This window comes from Tamandua tetradactyla, chromosome 14 (genome assembly GCF_023851605.1).
Source record: "Tamandua tetradactyla isolate mTamTet1 chromosome 14, mTamTet1.pri, whole genome shotgun sequence".
Taxonomy (NCBI): Eukaryota; Metazoa; Chordata; class Mammalia; order Pilosa; family Myrmecophagidae; genus Tamandua; species Tamandua tetradactyla.
Window position 1 is genome coordinate 1,562,742 of NC_135340.1, and position 20,681 is coordinate 1,583,422.

The following is a 20,681-nucleotide window of genomic DNA, read 5'->3' on the forward strand; positions in this document are numbered from 1 at the left end:
GGTAAGAAGTAATACAGAAAAATCCTGTATACCCTTCACCCAATTTCCCAGCGGTTATATCTTACATAATTGCTGCACACTACACAGTTGGAAAACTGGCAGCAGAATCCACCAGACTTACTCAGATTTCATCAGCTTTGTACGCCCTCGGTTGCGCTGATGTATACTTCGCACTATGCAGTTCTGTCGCACACATGATCTGCTTTTTCTTTTGTATGCTGTGGGCCACATTTCATTCCTTTTGCATGTGACTGTCCCGTTATCGCAGCGCCATTTGTTGAGTTTTGGCGGGGGCGGGGGCGTGCACAGGCCTGGACTGGAACCTGTCCTGCCACCGAGCCGCCCGCGCAGCCCCGTGTGATGTGCGTTTCAGTCCCCACTGCCGAGCGCTGGCCTGCGGTCCTCAGCAAGTTTCTCAATTTCTCTGAATCCCAGTTCCTCCATTCGCAGGACGGACGTGCAGCTGCCTCGCGAGGGCGGTGAGAGTCAGGGGGTCATCGCCAGCGCGCCGCCGGCCAGCTGCAGGTTCTTCATAAATGCTGGTTTCCTCCCTGCCTGGCCCTTATTCTCCAAATAACGGGGGCGTTTCCACCAGTTTCTTGCTGAAAAAACCCAGACCTGTCACAACCAGTCAGTGGCCCCTGTTCCGAGCGCGGGGAGAGAGCTGCTGGCGCTCCCCAGCCACAGCGGCGCCTGCCCCGGGCCTGGCCCTGGGGTGCCGGGCGCCCTGAGAGCACCGGCCCCGGGACCCGAGTCTCCTCGGTGCCCTGGAGGCGGGGCGGGGCGGGCGCGGCTTCTGCCTCCCGAGGGTCCCGGGCGGCCAGGGCACCTGGGGCGGCCCGCGAGAGGTAGGCGCGGGGTCCCCGCCCTCAAGTCCCCGTGGCTCGGGAGGGGCCTTCTCCCCCCGCGGAGGTCGCAGGGCTGGGGGCTCCGCGCGCGTTCGGGGAGAGGGGGAGTCCCGGGGAGGGGGGCCCCCGGCCGGGTCCCCCCGCCCGGCCCCGGCTCTGACGTTTCCAAGTGCAACTCGGGGAGGCGGCCGCCGGCGTCACGCGCGCACCCAGCGTGGGCCCAGCCTGGGGCCTCCGGTCCCCGACAGTCCCGGCGGTCAGGGCGCGGCCCCGTCCCGGGGTGGGGGGGTAGGGGGTGGGGTGGGGTGGCTGGGTGGGGGGCCCCCTGGCCGGGAAGGTTCCCGCGCTCCGGCTGGGCTGCGCGCGGGGCGGGCCTCGGGGGAGGAGCCGCGTCCGGGCCGCGCCGCCCTGGCTCCTCCCCGCGCGAGCCCCGCGCTTCCTCCTCGCGGCCGAGCCGGAGCCCGAGCCGGAGCCGGAGCCGAGCCGGGAGCCGGGAGCCGGGAGCCGGGAGCCGGGCCGGAGCCGAGCGCGCTGGGCTCGGCCGCCCCGCTGCAGCCCCCGCGCCCCGTGTGCCCGGCCATGGTCCCCGCGGCGCCGGAGCCCCGAGGGCGGTAAGCGAGGACGACGTCCCGCGGCCGGGGGTGGGTGCGCGAGGCCCCGGGAGCCCAGGTCCCGGCACAGGCCGGGCTCCGCGCCGGGGCCATCCGGGGGCGCGGGTCACCGGGGCGCTCCCGGGGGCCGGGGGGGCCGCGCCCGGGGAGGGGGGAGCTGGCCCGGCCGGTGGGGAGGCCGCCCGCTGGGTCCCGGCGCCCTGCGGCTTCCGGCGGCCCCTCCGGCGCGCACGGAGCTCCGCGCGGGGTGCGGGTGTGGGGCCGCGGGGCAGCTGCCGGGGACCAGGGGACAGCGGCCCCGCCCAGGCCCTGCAGGAAGGGCCCCGGGCGCAGAGCGGCGGACTCGGGGTGCGGAGCGCGGCCGAGGAAGCGCCCAGGCCCCTGGGGGGTGGGCTTCCTTCCGCCGCGGGCGAGGGGGAGCCCGGAGGTCGTTCTGCCGCTGTCAGGTCGCTGCTGCGCCGGCCGTGGAAGGTCCCGCCTGACGCTGAGGGGCCCAGATGGGAGTGACCACGCACCTCGGGCGGAGCCCTTCCCGGGCCACTGAGGTTCCCCGCCGGGGCCCTCCGAGGTGCCTGTGGGGCCGCCAGCGCTGCCCGGCGAGGGACAGTCTGCAGGGAAACGCGTTTTTCCTGCGTCACCTAAATGTTGCCGTGACCCTCCATGGTGAATCCCCCGCTGCGGCTGCCTCCAGCTCTGGCCCTGGCGTGGGAGGCGGCTGTGACGGGGGATGCGTGGCCTTGCCGGCCCCTGGGCTGCACGCGCGTGGGTTGTGATCGCGCCTGTCGTTGGGCCCTTGGGGAGGCCAGGTGGACGCCTGTGGAGTTTGTCTGCAGGTGTGTTTATTTCCACCTGTTCCCTGGCGATGGGTCCTTTAGGGGAAGCTTCTGCACCGCGGTCAAGGCGGGACTCGTGGATGATCCAGGACGGGTTGGATGCCCGCAAGGCTACTGGCAGTGCGGGAGGAGGCTTTGCAGGGACATCAGAGAGACAGCCATCGTGAGCGCAGCCTGCAGTAAAATGCCAAAGAGCAGGCATTTTAACAGGCACCTGCTCAGAATGGGTTGGGTTTCTTTTTCTCATTTTAGATATGTAATGACCCTTAATATCAAAAGATGTTGACTCTCACAGAGGGGAAAGCAAGGCCCCAATGAACTCAGAACAGCCAATCACAATTTAACAGGCAGACAATATTCTTAACACTAGGCAAGATGTTGTTAGAATACATTGTTTTAAATGTCACTGCAAATAACATTTCACCAGTCTTGATGCTTCCATTTTATGTTGCTAATGAAAATACGTTTTATCAGTCATACATTGAAAAACGGTTGTCAAGTTTTGTCAGAGCATTTTAGGGGAATTCAAACAGCCTAAAGCCTTTTCAGAAGATTTATTTTTATAGATGCCAATTCATTTGTGAGCCAATAAATAATGTGGTTTGAAATTTGACTGTTGAACTTGCATCTGTTGGGCAGGGACTTGTGGAGAGACTTAACAGAAGCTTTCCAACAGATATTTTTTATTCTCTTTACAAATAAAACAGAATTTTTTTTTATTATGGGATTATGCAAGTGAGTGACTTTGCCTAAAATTAACGTATTTCTTTATTGCAATTTACATTAGCAATTGATCATCCGTTGGGCTTTGGGATGGAAATAAATTTCAAAGCGCCTATAGCTCTCATTTCCACTCAACAAATAAAGCTGGGAAAATAGTGTTTATGGATGTGAGAAAAGAAACTCTTCACTTGACCCAAGGAAAATGTACTCATAGCAGCAGGCATCTTAAATTAATCTGAGTAAACATGGCTCCAGAACTGAGAGTTGTTGCAACCATTCCCTTTGAGAGAAAACATCAAATCCGCAGCTCTGTTTTCTCCTTCTGTAACTTTGCATGGGAGTCGATTACAGGGTTTTGAATCTGCATTGTGGTAGGCTAATGGTTCTATTCCCCAAGCCAGCCTGAATTAACCACTCCATTGGGTGGTTCACCTCGTGATTAGGTTAACAACAGCCTGGGTTTGTGAGATCATTCGGGCTATCCACATGTTAAAGCTTGTTTATGTTTTGGAATAAATGCTAATAGAATACTCAGTTAAAGTTTATCATCTAGTTAGCGTAAGGTTATTTTCTTTCAGATTTATTTAATATGACTTTTTTTTTCTCTGTGGGGAATTTACACTTGGGGGGGTTATATATTTATCTATTATTTTATCTTATTTTATTTTGCATGGGCAGGCACCAGGAATCGAACCCGGGTCTCTGGCATGGCAGGTGAGAATTCTGCCACTGAACCACTGTTGCACCACCGTGGGTTATATTTTTATATAAGATTTTATTCGTGGTGATACTGTCATGCTTTGTTCAGCTAGAAGTAAGGTGCAATCTGAACAGAGGAGGCTCTCTGGCAGTAAGCAATTTGCCAAGCAGCAGTAGTTTTGGGGAGAAGTCATCTCCTAAATAAACATATAAATGGAGACTATTGCTTTTTCTGTTAAGTTTATGCTAAAATTGAGTTTATCCTTATCACTATGACTTATTTTATTGAAATTAGTCCAAAATAGTAAGCCTGGAAGTCTTTGCAGCAGATTAAAGTGTTTGCAGAAAAGAGAGAAGGAAAACATTTTTATTTGATCATTGGCATTATGAGATTCTGACTTGCCAGACGTTGAAAGCTAAAGGTGTACATAAAAAGCTTTGCCAAAGCAGGATTTGTCCATTTGTTATAAATAGCTGAAGCGGTCACTGGCGCTGGCTGCCGGCTCTGTGGACCCCCAACAGCTGTGTCTGAGCACAGGTCCGAAAGCATCTGCTGTGGCAGCCTGGCGAGGGCAGCGGCTGAGCTGAGGCACATCCGACATCTGCAGAGCTGTTCAGCTGCTGGACCATCTGGAGGGGAAATAAAAGGCCCGGCCGGCACTCTGGCATCGTGCTCATTTATTATTTGGTTTTCCTTTACCAGACTCTGTCCCCTTTTCACTCCCTCTGGCCCAGAGCAGACACCCCCTTTGGGCTGGGCTGCCCTTCTTACAGGCTCATTTCTATCCCTTGGATTCCGGAAGGTTCACAAGTTCACCAGTCCACTTCCTGCTGGCTTTATGTTGGTGACTTCGTGATTCCAGCTGCACCTAAACCTATTCTTTTCCTGTCCCAGTTGGCACTGTGATGTCAACAGCAGGGGGCTGGCGTGGGGGCCGCAGTGACACAGATCTGTAATGGACGTCCTGTCAGGGTTGGCAGCCTTGTTTTGAGTTATTTGAAAGGACAATGGTCCGAGCAGTTCTCATTTTAGGTGGTTATTGGGTGGTAAATGTTTTGATTTATGGTTCTGTGCATCTGCCTCCTATTTAACCATCCCCAGTTAGAACTTCAAACTCTTGCCCATACTGGCCATTTTATTCCAGAGGAGTCACTAGGCTCCTGAAGATTAGGTTGCGAAGGTCGACGGTAAGGAGAGAAGGGCCCACGTTGGTGGCAGCCTTTCTAAAGCTGGGGTTATCCTGCACAGTTTGAAGAAGGATGTAGCACACGGCACCCTACTTTCTTAAGCACTGAGAAAATCTCTCGCCACTGGTGGGGTGCTAGTTAGGCTTTGAGTCTGGAAGAATAGACTTACACAAATTTGACATCATTAAATATATATTTTGAGAAAGTAACTTAGCAATGATCAATTTCAGGGCTATATCTATTAATGAAGATACGAAACTCTTCATGATCATTTTTATATTAAAATTATTTTTCCCATGTCCTAAATGCCTCCTCAAGGAAAAAGAGATCTCTTCTATGTGGTTACCCTTAGCACCCCACGGGCTGTGATTATTCAGTGAACAGATCAAGGGAGGTAGAGAGGAAGGCAGACCCCCTCCCCCACCGTCCTTGTTCCAGCCTGGGTGGATGTGAAGCCCTGCAACGTTCCGTGGTGGTTTCTGGTGTCAGGCACAGTTTACCTGGCTAACAGTGGCACAGATAAGGGGCTTGGTGATATCATTTCAGTGGTCTCATTTGTGCACACATGGAAGGTTAGGGACAGTATAATTTTGAGTCAGACAAACTGGAGTTCAGGTCTTGGCTGCGTTAGTGTCCTCAACAAGTTACTTACCTTTGAAAGGTCCCAATTTCCACATCTCAAATGGGAATGTGATAATAGCTACTTCAAAGAATTAGGAGCATTTAATGAGATAATATATGTAAAGTATTCAGCATGGGGCAGACTCACTGTAAATGCTCAGAACTAAAAAGATTATTTTCTTCTGAACTCCAAACTACATCTCAGCCTTTCTGCTTTTGTTTGACGTTAAATTGATCAAAAATCTGCTTTTAAAGAACTACGAAACACTGATCATTAACTGCTGCTATTGTAACTGAATAATACCATGTTATTTTTTATATACATAATACACTCCCCATCCATTCTCACTCTGTGTATGATGGCATTTCACATCCACTGCTGCTTCTAAGGTAGATCTGTGGCTGACTGACTTAAGATACCCTTTTTGGTTTCTCCTGCTTTCTGAGCCACAGGTCTTAGTTCCCCTCCCCTGTCAGCTGTCCCTGGAATTACCCACGCTCATCTGGTTGCCATATTGAATCCTCGGTGCAGCCTTTCCAGATGGGGGCTGCTATTCTCATTCTATAAATGGGAAGACTCACAAAATAGTTTCTAGGAAACTATTTTAGTATGGATTCTCCTCCATCTGTTCTGGGAGTCTGAGATCACTCGCCAAACAAAAAGGCTCAGTGGAAGTTTGGGGCTCTATTGACCTTGTTACCTGACCTGCTGAATTAAACTTCAGGTGGTTCTTCGCGGTGCATTTTGGCAGTTGATGTTGGCTTCGTCCTGCTGCTTGGAGACCAAAAATGCTGGATGGGGGCGAGTGGTGTGTGTGTGTGTGTGTGTGTGTGTGTGTGTACACAAAACAGGAATTTCAGAATTTTCATTTGTTCATTTCTGGAGCTCTCATTCAGAGGATGTTTCTCTCATGGTGAATCCCGCTAGTAAGTTACTCCTGAGTTTGCCGAGTGCCTGGTGTGAAGAGCGGAATGCACTGTGCATTTGGGGGAAGATATAAGAGAAATGGAAGCTGTGGACCTTGCCCTTAGAGAAATTTCCAGCAAGTGGGGATTAAAAACAGCTCTTGCACCTGAGATTACCAGTGATCATTTGGGGAGTAATATCAACAGTCGAGATGACTGCTGTGGCGCAGCAGTAGTGATAACTCGTCACCATGCATAGCACCCTCTGGATGTCTCGTGTGACACTTGCCTCACAGGGGTGGAGCTTTACTTTTCCCTTCAGTCCAAAGGATGTTTTAAGCACAGTGTATTTCAGGGTGGGGGAGGGGAGGACATGAGATAAAAATGGAAAGCTGCTGAAAAATGTAAGAAGTTTGATTTAATGCAAATCCAGTGACTTCCCAAAGATGGCACATGATAGCTTACCAAACTCAAAGCAGTGAGTTAAGATCAGAACTTTTTAGTACATTGAGATATCATCACCCTTTTTCACTGGTTTAGATGGAAAAATCCCCACCTCTTCAAAATGATTTAGAAAAAGGGAAGTGTTAGAATTCTTTCACTTTTGAGTTTTTAAGAAACACATTCAAATCAAGCGAAAGCATTGGGTTTTCTGAAGTTGGTGAGATGACAGCCCAGCAGGCTGGAAGACTCATGGACATCCGACCTAAGAGCTACAGCAACGCGGGAAACCCCTGCACCTCTTGGGGATTCTCAGCAGTTCTTAGTGGACAGTTCGTGAGCCTGACCTTGGCCTTGTCTAACTTCCTAACTCTCTGGCTTTGCCGAGCACCTCGGTGTTTGCTGTCTGTTGCTTTGATGTTTATGTAGCACTCCCGACATATTTTGAAAACATTTACATGCTGGTTAGTTAACCCAACAGATCGTCCCAGGAAGGTGGCCAGGGGCAGTGGCCCTTTAGTAGCAGTAGAAGACACCTGTCCAAGACAGGGAGCCTGGACAGAAGCTTGGCCACTTCCCTTTCATGAGTGACCCTCGTCCTCATTGCCGATGGCAGAGCTGTTTAGCCACTTCTGTGCTTGCCTAGCCCTGCTGAGAGCCTGGGCAAGGTTGCGGCTCTGCCTTGTCAGGTGCTGGATGCGTGTTTGGGGAAGAAAGAAATGCAGCCTCGAGTGCCAAGGCGGCAGCGTGGACGCCCTGGCTGAGCTCAGCATCTTCACGTCCACGGTTCCCACCCTGCGATGCTCCTCTCTGTAGGGCCTCCGGGGCACCGAGTCTTCTGGCCCAGGGCTTGGTTTAGTGAAGGGCGCTGCTTTTATTGTCGGGAGGCGGCTCTGACAGGCTTGTTTTAGACAGCAGGGGTCACCCTCCCCCGGGGTCTGTGTCCTAGTTGGTGTCGGGTTGCATCATGCTGAAGGTATCACTGGAGGCGCAGGTTTCAGGCTCTCCTTGCATTGAAAGACCCAGCACGTTAAAATGAATGCCTGCGCAATGGGGGCAAAAAAACAGATTTCACTAGAAAAAAGAATGTGTAACATTTGGAATTTTTTGATACTGTTTTTAGCAAAAAAGAGTCTTAGAGTTCTTGATGACCCCCTGCGACGCCGGCGGCACATGCAGCCTGCCTGCCGCTCACCCCACCTCTCCGCTGGGGGTTGGCGCAGCGTTTTCCCTTTCTCTAGGCAACCTAGCATTACCTAAAACTCCCCGGGACTAAAGCAGACTTCAGGGAATTCTCTTCCTGTCACACCTCTTATGCTTGCGCTGAAGGAACTAATTGAGCTGCTGTTTGAGGTGCCGTGTGAAAGGTGTTTGGGCTCCATAAACAGGGAGGCATCTTTGCAGCCCAGCCCAGGCCCCTGCCTCCCTCCGGTCCCACCTGCCGCCCTCCGGTCTCACCTGGGCCATGTGCAGCTGGCCAGCTTGGCCAAGCCAGCAGGTTGGGGCACCTGGGCAGGTGGTTGACTGCGTGGCGGCTCCAGCATGTGCTGTTGGCACTAACACTTGGCTCCTTTGAATGGTCTAGATGTCAGAAATGGTGCTTCACCTCCTGTAAGCTCTGGGCCTGACGCACGGACAGAGGCGACGCCCGCAGGCCTGAACTGGAGAGACCAGCCACCGGGCAGGCAGAAGAGGAGCGCATCCTGCCTGCGTGGAGCTGCTGCTCGCAGACCCCTCATTCTGGTAACTATACCCCTACTTGGGATGCGCCCTGCGGGCCCCCAGGTGAATGCATGGGCCCCCGCCTGCTGGCCAGAGCCAGGCGTGGGCAGGACGGGGCCTCGCTGTGGGTGCATGGCGCGGCCTGGTCCCCTGGCCCTCACAGGGGTCCCGATCGGTCCCCCCGGGTCCGGGCAGACAGGCTGTGCCTGCAGAGCAGGGGAGGGGCCGAGGGGGCCTGCACAGCCTGCCCTCCTCTCTGCCCCTCACAGGTGAGCGCATGGGCTATGGGATGGACGAGGTGGAGCAGCACCAGCACGAGGCCCGACTCAAGGAGCTGTTTGACAGCTTCGACGCGACGGGCTCCGGGTCGCTGGGGCAGGAGGAGCTCGCTGACCTCTGCCACATGCTGGGCTTGGAGGAGGTGGCCCCCGCGCTCCAGCGGACGCTGCTGCAGGACAACCTCCTGGGCAGGGTAAGGGCCGGGAAGAAAGCGGCGGCGGGAAACTGGGTGCGGTTTCTGGTGGGAGCGGGGGGCCCCACCTGTGGCCGCTTCTCTCTGACCCGCTGGCGGGGCTGCGCTTCGCTGTCACCTGGTAAAAGCAGCACGTGGTGCGCAGACACGGCGCAGTGTGCGGGGGTGGCCAGGACCTGCTTCCACTCGTGCTCCCGAGCAGGGAATGTGCACAGAAAACGGAGTAACAGGAGGGCGTCTTCCAACCTTTTTCTGAGAGTGAAGAGGAGGGAGAAAAGCCCTAAATCTCCAACAGGTTTTCCCTTGCTCTCTGTGCATGTTTTGTTGACGCTGCGCTTGTGGTGGGGGCGGAGCAGGAGAGGCGCGGCCTCGAGGAGGAGGGGGAGGGGAGGGGAGGGGGAGGGGAGGGGAGGGGAGGGGAGGGGGAGGGGAGGGGAGGGGGAGGGGAGGGGGGGAGGGGAGGGGGAGGGGGAGGGGAGGGGAAGGGAGGGGGGAGGGGGAGAGACGAACACAGAGAGGGACAGGTTCCCTGATGGCGTTTCCTCCCAGTAATGCTGTGTGTTCTGGGGATCGTTTCTGGGTATTAATTGAATCTCCCACCTAGGAAATAAGACATAGGATGATAAGCAAGTACAGTCGAGGTTCATTTAAAACCCAGCATGACTTTGCTTCTGGCAGGAACGCACGTGTGTTAACGGTGACTTCTGGGTTTGGCAGGAAACAGCCGCGTTCTCTCGGCAGGTCCCGCCTGGAGATGCGCAGGGGTGGGAGGGGTCCCTCTGTTCTCTCGCTGAGAGTGGGAAGGGTGCTTGACTTAAGATTGCCTCCGATTCTCATCGTGACAATTAATAACATAATCTGTGTGATCTGTGTTTGAGTGTCTTGCTGTTGGTTTCTAGGCGGACGAGGGGGAGATGGGCAGTATTTCTGAGCCCTGCTGCTGTCGTTGCTGACACTTCGTAGAAAGTGGTTTTCTACATATGGTATAAGTTGAGGAAGAGTCATGAAGCTTAACTTTATTCCAGTGACTGAAGTCCCCTTTTTCATTTCATTTTCGCTGTGTGCCAGGGGAGAAGGTTGGTGAGTGACTTCTGCTAGGTAGGACGCACGGGCTGTCTGCAATCTGAGGCAGACAGGAGCTCGAGCAGCCTGACGGTAATGCCCGCAGGGCGCTTCCCCCGGGACCCGGTCCACGGATACAGCGCCAACCAAGGTTAATGCTAAGCAAGGTGAATCCTTTGCATAAATCGGGCACGCTTGGTTCCTTGTGGGAGAATAAGCTACTTGTGAACACATGTGGTCCCTCTAAAATTCTAAAATTCTCATTTTGAATGCAGTAGAAATGGGAGCTTTGAGGATGCAGCCATTTGCTCTTCGCTGTGCAGTGCTTTCTAAGTGTTCGCGTTCTGGCTTATTCTCTACAGGGAAAGAAAAAGGTGGTGTTTTCCAGCAGGGCCCTTGGGAAGCTCAGGCCTTTTGGTGTCTGAGGCATGGCTCTGTTTTAATGCTTGTTAAAGCCTGAGAAGACGTAATACAACTTAAGGTCTCCCTGGGAGGTTGTCTTAGAATCGGCATAGATAAGGGACTCTGCTGTAAACAGCCTGCACCTCGCCAGCAGGCTAGCTGTCTGCTCTCAGGTGTTGCAGCTGATTCAGGCACTAAAGCAGGGGCGCATTTGTCACCTGGTGTGTGAACGACTAGCCTGCCGTCTGCATTTGTAGTTTGCCTATGAATCATGAATGCCTGAGTGGTCTATTGCATGGTATTTACTCAGCGAGCCAGTGATAAGAGCTAAATCGACGTGTGCGCGCTGATTCCATGTGGAGGGCTCTGCTAGTTGATTTGAAAGCAGGGTTGGCAAGAGTTAATGCACTACTGGAAAATTTGCATTTTTTGTGAAACAATTATTCTCTTCAGATGATCACGTAAACTTGGCCCTGTGCTGTTGTCATGCCTACATGGTCTACAATTTTAAATTATGGGGAAAAATTCCTTAGACTTCAGTAGTGTTATCATCCAAGTGCCATCATCTTCTTGATATATTGAGTAGGGAATCATAATTTTTATGATTATAAATTGTTTTTAATGGCTATTGTCTGTCTTCTCTCTAGAAGGTATTTATAGAAAAAGTTATGAGTAAGTAAATAAATAATAATAAAGGAGAAAGAAAAGGTAGCATGAAAAATCTAAATATTTGTTGAATTAATTCATGCTAGCCTTATGGTACAAGGGAATTTATTTATATTTATGTTTCTGTAAAGTCAGGTTTGCCATTAAATTGGCTTTTAGATGCCTTAGTATTCATCTTTCTGGATGCTCATTGTGGCTTTAATTTTGCCTTTCAAATCTTAGAGCATAATTTTTAAACAAAAGGAAACAAAGCTTCCAACTTGTACCTCTATTGGAATTAAGCTAAATCAATCTTTTTTTCCTTAAAAAAGAAATACGATAAGAAGCATTGCCCTTTACCAAGAATATGAATAATGTCTATTAAATTTTGATGTTCAAATCTGTCTTCAATAACTTGTGGTTTTTTTTCAAAAAGCCTAAGTTTTGGGGCCATTAAGGGAAGTAACTTAAATCGACATGCCTTTTTTGTGCATTTTAGTAATAGGCCATTTTTTCCCCAAAATATGTTGCAACCCATCTGGATGAGTTTGCCTTATAAACTAAAGCTATAATCCCACGAGCACATTGTTACTATACGTGTTTGAAATAACTGAAGGTTGTTATTCCTGATATGAAGAGAAGAGGGCATTGCTGGGTGCTCCCTGCTTGGTTGTGAAGGGCTCCACTTCTTTGTCCTCAGTTCAGCTGCTCTCAGGGGAGGGGTCTGAAACATGGAGCTCGCAGCGCCGCCAGGTGTGGCGCTGTACCTGGCAGGTGGGCAGGACTGGGAGCAAACCCCGTGAGAATTTAGGAAAGGGAACCAGCTAACCCTTCCCTAGAACCACGTTTTCATCCAAGCAGCCCATACCAGTTGTCGGCGCTGCCTGTTTTCCATATCTTTTAAGTGAGGTATATTTCCTTTGGCCTATCTCTTTTGTTAGAAGTCATCGCATTATTGCCATGATTTTGTGGAAGCCTTTAGTTATATCCAGTTTTTACAGTGGATATTTCATATAGAATATACCAACTTTGAGGCGAAACCACCCCCAGAGTTTCTCAGAGTTTCGTTGTTAGACACTTTTATGTGGATTTGGCTGCTGAAGTCTCCCGTGTCTTTGGCCCTCTTTAGAATCCGGACCAGCCTTCTGGCAGCTGAACTCGCCATTGCCTTCCAGAGAATCCTGAAGGGTACATGGACTTTGGTCAGGAAAGAAGCATTGACATTTTTAGTATTGAAATTTTTTTTTTTTGGCCTGGGCAGGCACTGGGAATCGAACCCGTGTCTCCCGCATGGCAGGTGAGAACTCTGCCGCTGAGCCACTGTGGCCCGCCCTTAGTATTGAAATCTGATAGCTGTGAAATATATATAATTATGCTCCAGCTTTCCCACCTTTTATTTTAAAGTGTTTGGGGTTCTTTTATAAATGTCATAATTAATTTCATGTGGTGGATTTTTTGTTTCTGTATCATTAAAAGCATTATAAGGTTTCTTTCCCTTAAACATGTTTTAATCATTTGAGAGTAAATCAGAAATAGAGAAAACCTTTCTGGCTGTGATTATTTGGACTCTCTGTGTGCCAGCTCACACCTGGTCATCACATAGTACCTATTTATAAGTACCCTGTGATTGCTTTCCTGTTTCATAGCATCGAGGCCTTTAGAATATGTTGGGGCGCATGTGGAAGCACTTCTCATTGTATCTCTCAAATGCCTGAGCATCTGCTTTATGCTGACCTTGAACCACCCCAGGTCAGCCTGAAGTGCTGAGGGTCCTTTGGGGCTTGTGACTGGGCAGCCCTCTCTTCCCTGCAGCACTCTCGTTGGGTCTGGTTTCAACTCCTAAGGTGCTATAGTTCCTTGCTTGGGCTTCTATCCTATATTGACACTATCCTGTCAAACTCCTGCAGAATTTATTTTGGTTTGGTGTATTGTAAGTCCTTGAGCCTCTTGGTGTTTTATGGGACAGAAAACAAGGGCAGAGGGCGGAGCTGTTGGGAAAGACTTGTGCTCTTAACTCCAGGTAGGAGCAAGTGCCGATGGCCATTCCCTTCTACCTACTTCATTCCAATAAGGACCGCGGGGGTTCCTCAGGCAGATGGAGGAGACTTAATGTTCTTCCGTGTCCGGCACAGATTTTAGACTCAGGGGTTCATCATCATGGCAGAGAAGCCGAGAGCCTGGAAAGGTAGCGTCGCTTGTCCGAGGTCAGCAGCTTGTCTGAGGGAACCAGGACCCAGCTGCTGCATGGAGGGCACGTCTGTGCAGCCCCCCGCAGCCCCGGATAGGCCTGCCCGCCTCCCCACAGCCCTGATAGGCCTGCCTGCCTCCCCACAGCCCACAGCCGAGACAGGGGGCCGTCAGAGCGCAGCCCGGGAGGCAGACCTGGATTCAAGTACCAGCTCTCAGGACCTTTAAGCCGCATGGCTGTGGGCCTGTTATCGTAACTGCCCTGGGCCTCGGCTTCTGCATTTTATAGTGGGAAACAGGACAGCCATCAGGCCGCCGGTGGATCAGGGTTAGCTGGGTGTGCCCATGGGCACCTGTTAACTGCCAGCTCCTGCCTCGCGTGCACACTTCCCGTCCGCCTTGCACACCCATATGGCGCGCTCTCTGATAAATGGCCATGTCCCAGCAGGGATTCCCTGGAAGCCTGTTAGAGTGGAGTTCTGACTTGCCACCAGCCCTGTGCTGTGTCTGATTTTCATCCTTTCCATCAGTAAGCAGAGCACCTTGGAGCTGCCTTGACATACGTCATACGGTTGAATTCTCTAGCTTTAGGTTTGGAAATCTGCCTTTATAGGTGGCCTTTGCCTCTCTCCACATCATCCGCAGTAGCTGACTACTAATATATGGTAACCCATCTCACCACCATGTATTTCATTATGAAACTCCATCTCTGTTCATCCAAATGTCTTTTCCCTTTCCACAGTGCTATAGCGTTACTCTCCTTATGAAAGCCATGTTTCTTTACCCATTTCAAGTAACGCCTAATATTTTCAATGTTCTTTCATTGACTTTCTCTTGTATTAATAGATACAAACCTACTAGATTTGATGACACTTCCAGAGACCTTTCTCAGGTCTCACGTGTCACCTCATTGAACGCCGTCTTGGGTTCTCTCACCTTGAGTCTGTAGGAAGTACCCGCCTGAACACGTGTGGGAGCTGCACCTCTCATCTCCGTGATTGCACAAGGCGATTTTACGAAACGTTAGGTTCCTTTTTTACTTCCTGTTATAGATTTTTTTGAGGTTCAAAATAGCATTAGTTTCTTGCATCATGCTTAAATTCCGTTTTCAGAAAGGTGAATTATGTTTCTGAAAAAGCATTCTTATGAAATGTGGAGAGGAAAAGTGATGAGGTAAATGTCTATTTAATAGGAGGAAAGATGTCAGACTTGACTAGTCTTCCTGCTAATTTTGTTTAAATGTCCTACATGTTTTCAGTCAGTCATGTGATTCTCCTGGTGCTGCCCGCTGCTTTTTGAGGTATGCAGATAGAGGGAAGGAAGTGTGGCAAATGGGGGCAGCAATTCTTATACAGATGAGGAGATGCCAGGCAGAGTATGTGCAGCTCAGAAGTTTGTTTCTTGTGAGATTAAATTGCATCATATGTATGTGAAGATTTTTAAATTTTAACGTGATGCGATGGTAAAGCTGCCTTGGAGGAGAAAAACGGTACTTAGGAATTCCAGTAACTCAACTGGGTGAGCCCGTCAGCACATGCGATTAACGTTGTGGCCGGGGGCGGGGGGGGGGGGGATGCTGTGTCCTAAGGGGCTCCTCCACCAGGCCAGCGCTCCTGAGCCTTGTCGCAGGGCTTCTTCTGGAGAGACGTGGGATTTACTGCCAGTCACAGCGGAGGGTCCCGTGTCTACAGGACCTTGTGAGAAGGAAAACTAAAGATCATTTTAAGACTTAAATCTGCTCCACTCGTTCCTTTGTGAGATTATTGACAAAGAGAGACAGCTTGACTCAAGAAAGCCTGATGGGTCCAGAACCCCTCTGGCAGCAGGGCAGGCACTTGGCTGGCAGCTGCCGGTCCTTTAGCTTCTGATTTCAAACAGCTTCCCGAGAGGCGTTTCTTTCTACATCTCCAGATGTCTGGGTCTCATGTCAGTCCTGAACTTTCTACAAAGTGTTTCCCCTTTTAAAGCCTTCAATATAAACATAAAGACCCACCTGGGATGGGTGGGGTCCCATCTCCATCTAACCCAAAGTTGGACATGCCACATCCCGCCCTACGCAGTAGGTCTGGCCTGATTGGATCACGATTAAAACATGGATTTTCTGGAGTACGTAATAGTCTCAAACCAGCACAGACCCCTATTAGGTTTTTGAAGTACCTATGTATTTTTTTTAATAGTTTATATAGTTTTAAAAATAAATTTGTAAAAAGTATAAACAAGTTTATACTTTATTTTTGTTTGGGGAAAGGTGGTTATTGCCCCTCCTCAATCCCACTACGTCAAGTCACATTCATAAAAGGAACAAAGTACCGATGCCTGAGGCCATGTGGTGAACCCCAAAAACACTGTGTTGGGTGAAACACGCAGACACAAAGGACAACTATTTTGTGATCTCACTGGTGTGGAATATTTAGAATAAGCAAATTCATAGAGTCAGAAACTAGAATACAGGCTGCCAGGCGCTGGCATGGGGGGGCCAGGAAATGGGGAGTTTGTGCTTAAAGCGTACAGAGTTTCTGTGTGGGGGTGGTGGTGATGGTGGAGGTGGTGATGGTGGTGGTGATGGTGGTGGGTGGTGGTGACAGTGGAAATGGTGATGGTGACATGGTGGTGACGGTGGTGGTGGTGGAGGTGATGATGGTGGTGATGGTTGTGGTGGTGGCAATGGTGGTGATGGTGGTGATGGTGGTAGATGGTGGTGGTGGTGGTGGTGATGATGGTGGTGATGGTGGTGGTGGAGGTGGTGATGGTGGTGGTGGTGATGGTGGTGATGGTGATGATGGTGGTGATGGTGGTGATGGTGGTGGTGGTGGAGATGGTGATGGTGGAGGTGGTGATGGTGGTGATGGTGGAGATGGTGATGGTGGTGATGGTGATGGTGGTGATGGTGGAGATGGTGGTGGTGGTGATGGTGGTGATGGTGGTGATGGTGATGATGGTGGTGATGGTGGTGGTGGTGATGGTGGTGGTGGTGATGGTGGTGATGGTGATGATGGTGGTGGTGGTGGTGGTGGAGATGGTGATGGTGGAGGTGGTGATGGTGGTGATGGTGGAGATGGTGGTGGTGGAGGTGGTGATGGTGGTGATGGTGATGGTGGTGATGGTGGTGATGGTGATGATGGTGGTGATGGTGGTGGTGGAGGTGGTGATGGTGGTGGTGATGGTGATGGTGGTGATGGTGGTGGTGGAGGTGGTGATGGTGGTGATGGTGATGGTGGTGATGGTGATGATGGTGGTGATGGTGGTGGTGGTGGAGATGGTGATGGTGGTGATGGTGATGGTGGTGATGGTGGAGATGGTGGTGGTGGTGATGGTGGTGATGGTGGTGATGGTGGAGATGGTGATGGTGATGGTGGTGATGGTGGTGATGGTGGTGATGGTGGCGGTAGATGGTGGTGGTGATGGTGGTGGTGATGGTGGTGATGGTTGTGGTGGTGGGTGGTGGTGGCACAGTGGTGTGGGTGTAAATAACACTGAAGCACATGTGAATGTGGCTAAAAGGGGAAATTTGAGGTTGTATCTATGTTACTAGACTAAAAATTATTAAAGATAAGCATAGGACCGTACAACACAGTGAGCCCTAGTGTAAACCGTACACTGCATTAATATTACAATTCCAGTAGTATCCTTCCACCAGGTATAACAAATGCACCACACTAATGCAAGGTATTAATAATGGGGGGGGATGTGGGAACTCTATTCTCTGCATGATTTTTCTATAAAAACCTAGAAATTCTCTCTAAAAAAAAGGAGTTCCTTCCTGTACTTATCTTGGAGTACCCCCTTTTTGTGTGTGTGGTAACATCTATATAACATCCGTTTACCATTTTCACCATTTTTGAGTATACTGTTCAGTGGTGATAATCACACTCGGTGTTGCGCTGCCATCACCGCCGCGCCTGCCTTTTGTTTGCTGCTTCTCATCTGTGGTGGGTTGGAAGTGGAGTGGTGAAGATGAGACTGCTTCCGGTGTTACACTCCTTCAGAGGAACTTGCTCGTGAGTTAGTTCTGTATCCGAGAGTCCTTGGCTCTGCCGCCTCCTTCAGCTCCAGCCCTGCTTCTGTTTGCCTCCCGGGTGTCTGCTCCATGTTTCTGAGGTTTCGGGAGAAGCAACCTCGGGTACAAATGGATTTTACTGTCTCAACATTTTGTGCATCTGTTATAACAAAATCAAGGAACACATGGCCTCAGAGAAAGCCTTGGAAGTCCATTAGAACTGAGCTCCATTTTACGGGTATCTTTGTCATTTTTTCCCAGGGAGTAAAATTAAGCTGCGTGGACGGCTGGGTGACCTTTGTGGCCGATACTTGCAGAGTTGACTCTGTCGGGGCCAAACACAGGGCAAGGGCTCTTTCCTCTTACACTGTCAAACACGCGCCCTCGGAAGTCCCTGCCGAGACCCTCAGAGGCACCCAGGGAAGATGTGAGACCCTCTCGGCCAGCGCCTCTCTAGCAGCAGGACCCTCCGTGGGTTTGGTTTTTGATCTTAGCAAGGGTGACTTGGGGCCCGTTCAGGTAGCTCCATCGGTATCCCGAGAGAGGGGAGCTGGGTGCTGAGTCCCTGCGCCCAGCACTGGGCCTGATGCTGGGGAGACGTGGGCCGCGGGCCTCCTGCCGCCCCCCGCCACACCCGCTCGGCTGCCCTGTCCTCGCCGCGGCTGAGCAGTGGCTCTGCCGGAACCCGAGGTCCCGCATTTCTGTAAAAGCGGGGGAGCATTTAGGCCTAAGAGTCACCCCCAAGAGAGCCTCTTTTGTTGCTCAGATGTGCCTCTCTCTCCAGCCAACACAACAGGCAAACTCACCACCCTCCCTCTGTCTACTTGGGACATGACTCCCAGGGGTGTGGACCTTCCTGGCAACGTGGGACAGAAATCCTAGAATGAGCTGGAACTCAGCATCAAGGGATTGAGAAAACCTTCTCCACCAAAAGGGGGGGAGAGTGAAATGAGACAAAGTAAAGTGTCAATGGCTGAGAGATTCCAAACAGAGTCGAGAGGTTATCCTGGAGGTTATTCTTAAGCTTTGAGTAGATATCACCTTGTTATCCAAGATGTAGTGGAGAGGCTGGAGGGAACTGCCTGAAAATGTAGAGCTGTGTTCCAGTAGCCATGTTTCTTGATGATGATTGTATAATGATATAGCTTTCACAATGTGTGTGATTGTGAAAACCTTGTATCTGATGCTCCTTTTATCTACCTTGTCGACAGACGAGTAGAACATATGGACTAAAAATAAATAATAGGAGAACAAATGTTAAAATAAATTTAGTTTGAAATGCTAGTGATCAATGAAAGGGAGAGGTGAGGGCTATGGTATGTATAATCTTTTTCTGTTTTCATTTATTTCTTTTTCTGTTGTCTTTTTATTTCTTTTTCTGAATTGATGCAAATGTTCTAAGAAATGATGAATATGCAACTATGTGATTAGATATTGTGAATTACTAATATATGTAGAAAGGAATGATCATATGTTGATGTTTTTGTTCATTTGTTGTTAAATTTTTTTAATAAATAAATAAATTTGAAAAAAAAAGCAGGGAGAGCACTCACCCCTGCTGCCCTTGGCACCGCTTGTGGGGTCCGCGCCGAGCTGAGGCCCCCCCCCGGACTCCACGCTGGCCCAAAGCCTTCGCAGCCGGTGGGGCGGGGCTACCCCGAGCCCTGCAGCCGACCCCGCCCGCCCTGATCCCCAGAGCTGCGCTGGGCACCGCGGGGTTTTCTGTCGATTTCACTCGCTGTCGCATCGCCAGGGCTTAGGACAGCGCCCAGCACATGCAGGTGCCCAGTGAGTATTTGGCGCAATGATAACGAATAGCAGTTGGGAGACCCCCGTGTTCACGAGCGAGCACACTAAGGCTTGGGGGGGTCCAGCAGTTTCGCCGGCACCAGCAGGTGGTACGCGCAGGGTCAGGTGAGAACCTGGCACCCGGGCAGCTCCTGCTCCCTCGGGCTCGGTGGCTGCCTGTCCAACGCCCTGCAGGAGCTTTGGGCATGCGCAGTGTGGCTGTGACCCAGAGCTGAGATGTCAGGGCCCTAAGACCCATCTCTGACTCCAGGACAGTGGCAGAACCTGCCTGGCCCCAGCTGCCCCCCGACCCCCCCCCCCCCCCCCCCCCCCCGGCTTTCAGCGACTTGTGGGCTGTGAAACCCCATTCGCGCTGCTCACAGGTCAGCAGTGCCTTAACCTCTCGCTGTGCAGCCCTGGCCCTCGGCAGGTGCCCGGCGGCTGGGACTGACTTCTGTGGGGGGCTCCATACCCTATGTGGACTCTTAAAGTTCACATGGTCTCAAAGGAATGTGATTTTGAAAAGTAGCTTCAGTTAATCAAGACCAATGTGGTAGAGAAATCACCTATATTTTGGGAAAAAGTGCTAAATTGCAGCAGTTGATGCAATTTTATGACTTATGAATCTTAATGGATCCTCTGCTTTGATTTGCATGGGTAAGAATAATGAGGTGTGCTACTTTTCCAAATTTACTTTGGAAGTAGTTTTTTTCTGTCACTTACAGTTAAACTTCTAGGGTTTTGTAAAAACTGCCTAGGATACTCATGGTGTACAGATTACAGACTTACCAGCTTTGTATTGAGATAACTTATTGGGGTTCTGTGTAAATAGGTGGCATGGTATCAAACAAGAATTAAGGGGAGAAAAATATATGCTCTCTCCTATCCCATGGTGAGAGCATATAAATTTAAGTTTGTAGAGAATATACTTGGTCATAAAGAAAATTGTTTTGCTGATTTAACAAAAGTTATATCCCAGTTCCTACCAGGTATGTACTTAAATAAATTCAGCCAAGGTAATTTTATTTTTAAGATTTCAAGAAAATGCGTTCCAAGGTTCTTTTATCCTTTGTGTCTGTGATTGAATTTTACTTGTTTATAGAATTATAGTGATTGAAGGAGGCTTGAGAGATAAATATTCTATACCTGCCTCAGGGAAGGCCATAGTTGATTCATCCTCAGAAGATAGTAAGCTAGTTTATTTGCTTCTGGACTATCTTAAGAGATGAAAGCATCCTCGATACACTGTTCCTATGGTTCATTTACTTGGGAAATTTTTCTTAATACCTAACCTAACATCTTTCTCTCCTAGTCTTGTTCAGAAAAATAAAAAGAGGTAAGAGTTCAAAACATATGTTTTTCTGAATTAGTGAAAAGGATTTTGAGGTATGTTTTTCCCCTTGGGGGTTGATGTGAGTGTTTATGATACGCTGCCAAATTTTTCCCTTCTGTGCTTTAGAGAAATAAAGAAAAAAAAAAAGTTAAAAAAGCAAGTTGCAACTCACTTCAAGGCCATCAGGATGTGCTGAATAGTTC

General features: G+C 50.4%; 1 protein-coding gene across 7 annotated transcripts in view; it reads left to right on the forward strand.

Moving 5' to 3' along the window:
- The first annotated feature begins 1,384 nt into the window (after positions 1–1,384).
- Positions 1,385–20,681, forward strand: part of NIN (ninein) — a 101,051-nt gene continuing 81,754 nt past the window's right edge. For 2 of the 7 annotated variants that reach the window (XM_077126785.1, XM_077126784.1), the window contains exons 1-2: positions 6,373–8,613; positions 8,862–9,064. In XM_077126785.1, coding sequence (XP_076982900.1) covers positions 8,870–9,064 — 195 coding nt within the window. In that variant the 5' untranslated portion in view covers positions 6,373–8,613; positions 8,862–8,869. Of the gene's footprint in view, positions 1,460–6,372; positions 8,614–8,861; positions 9,065–20,681 lie in introns of those variants that run through there. The other 5 variants (XM_077126783.1, XM_077126787.1, XM_077126782.1 and 2 more) reach the window with 4 other exon arrangements.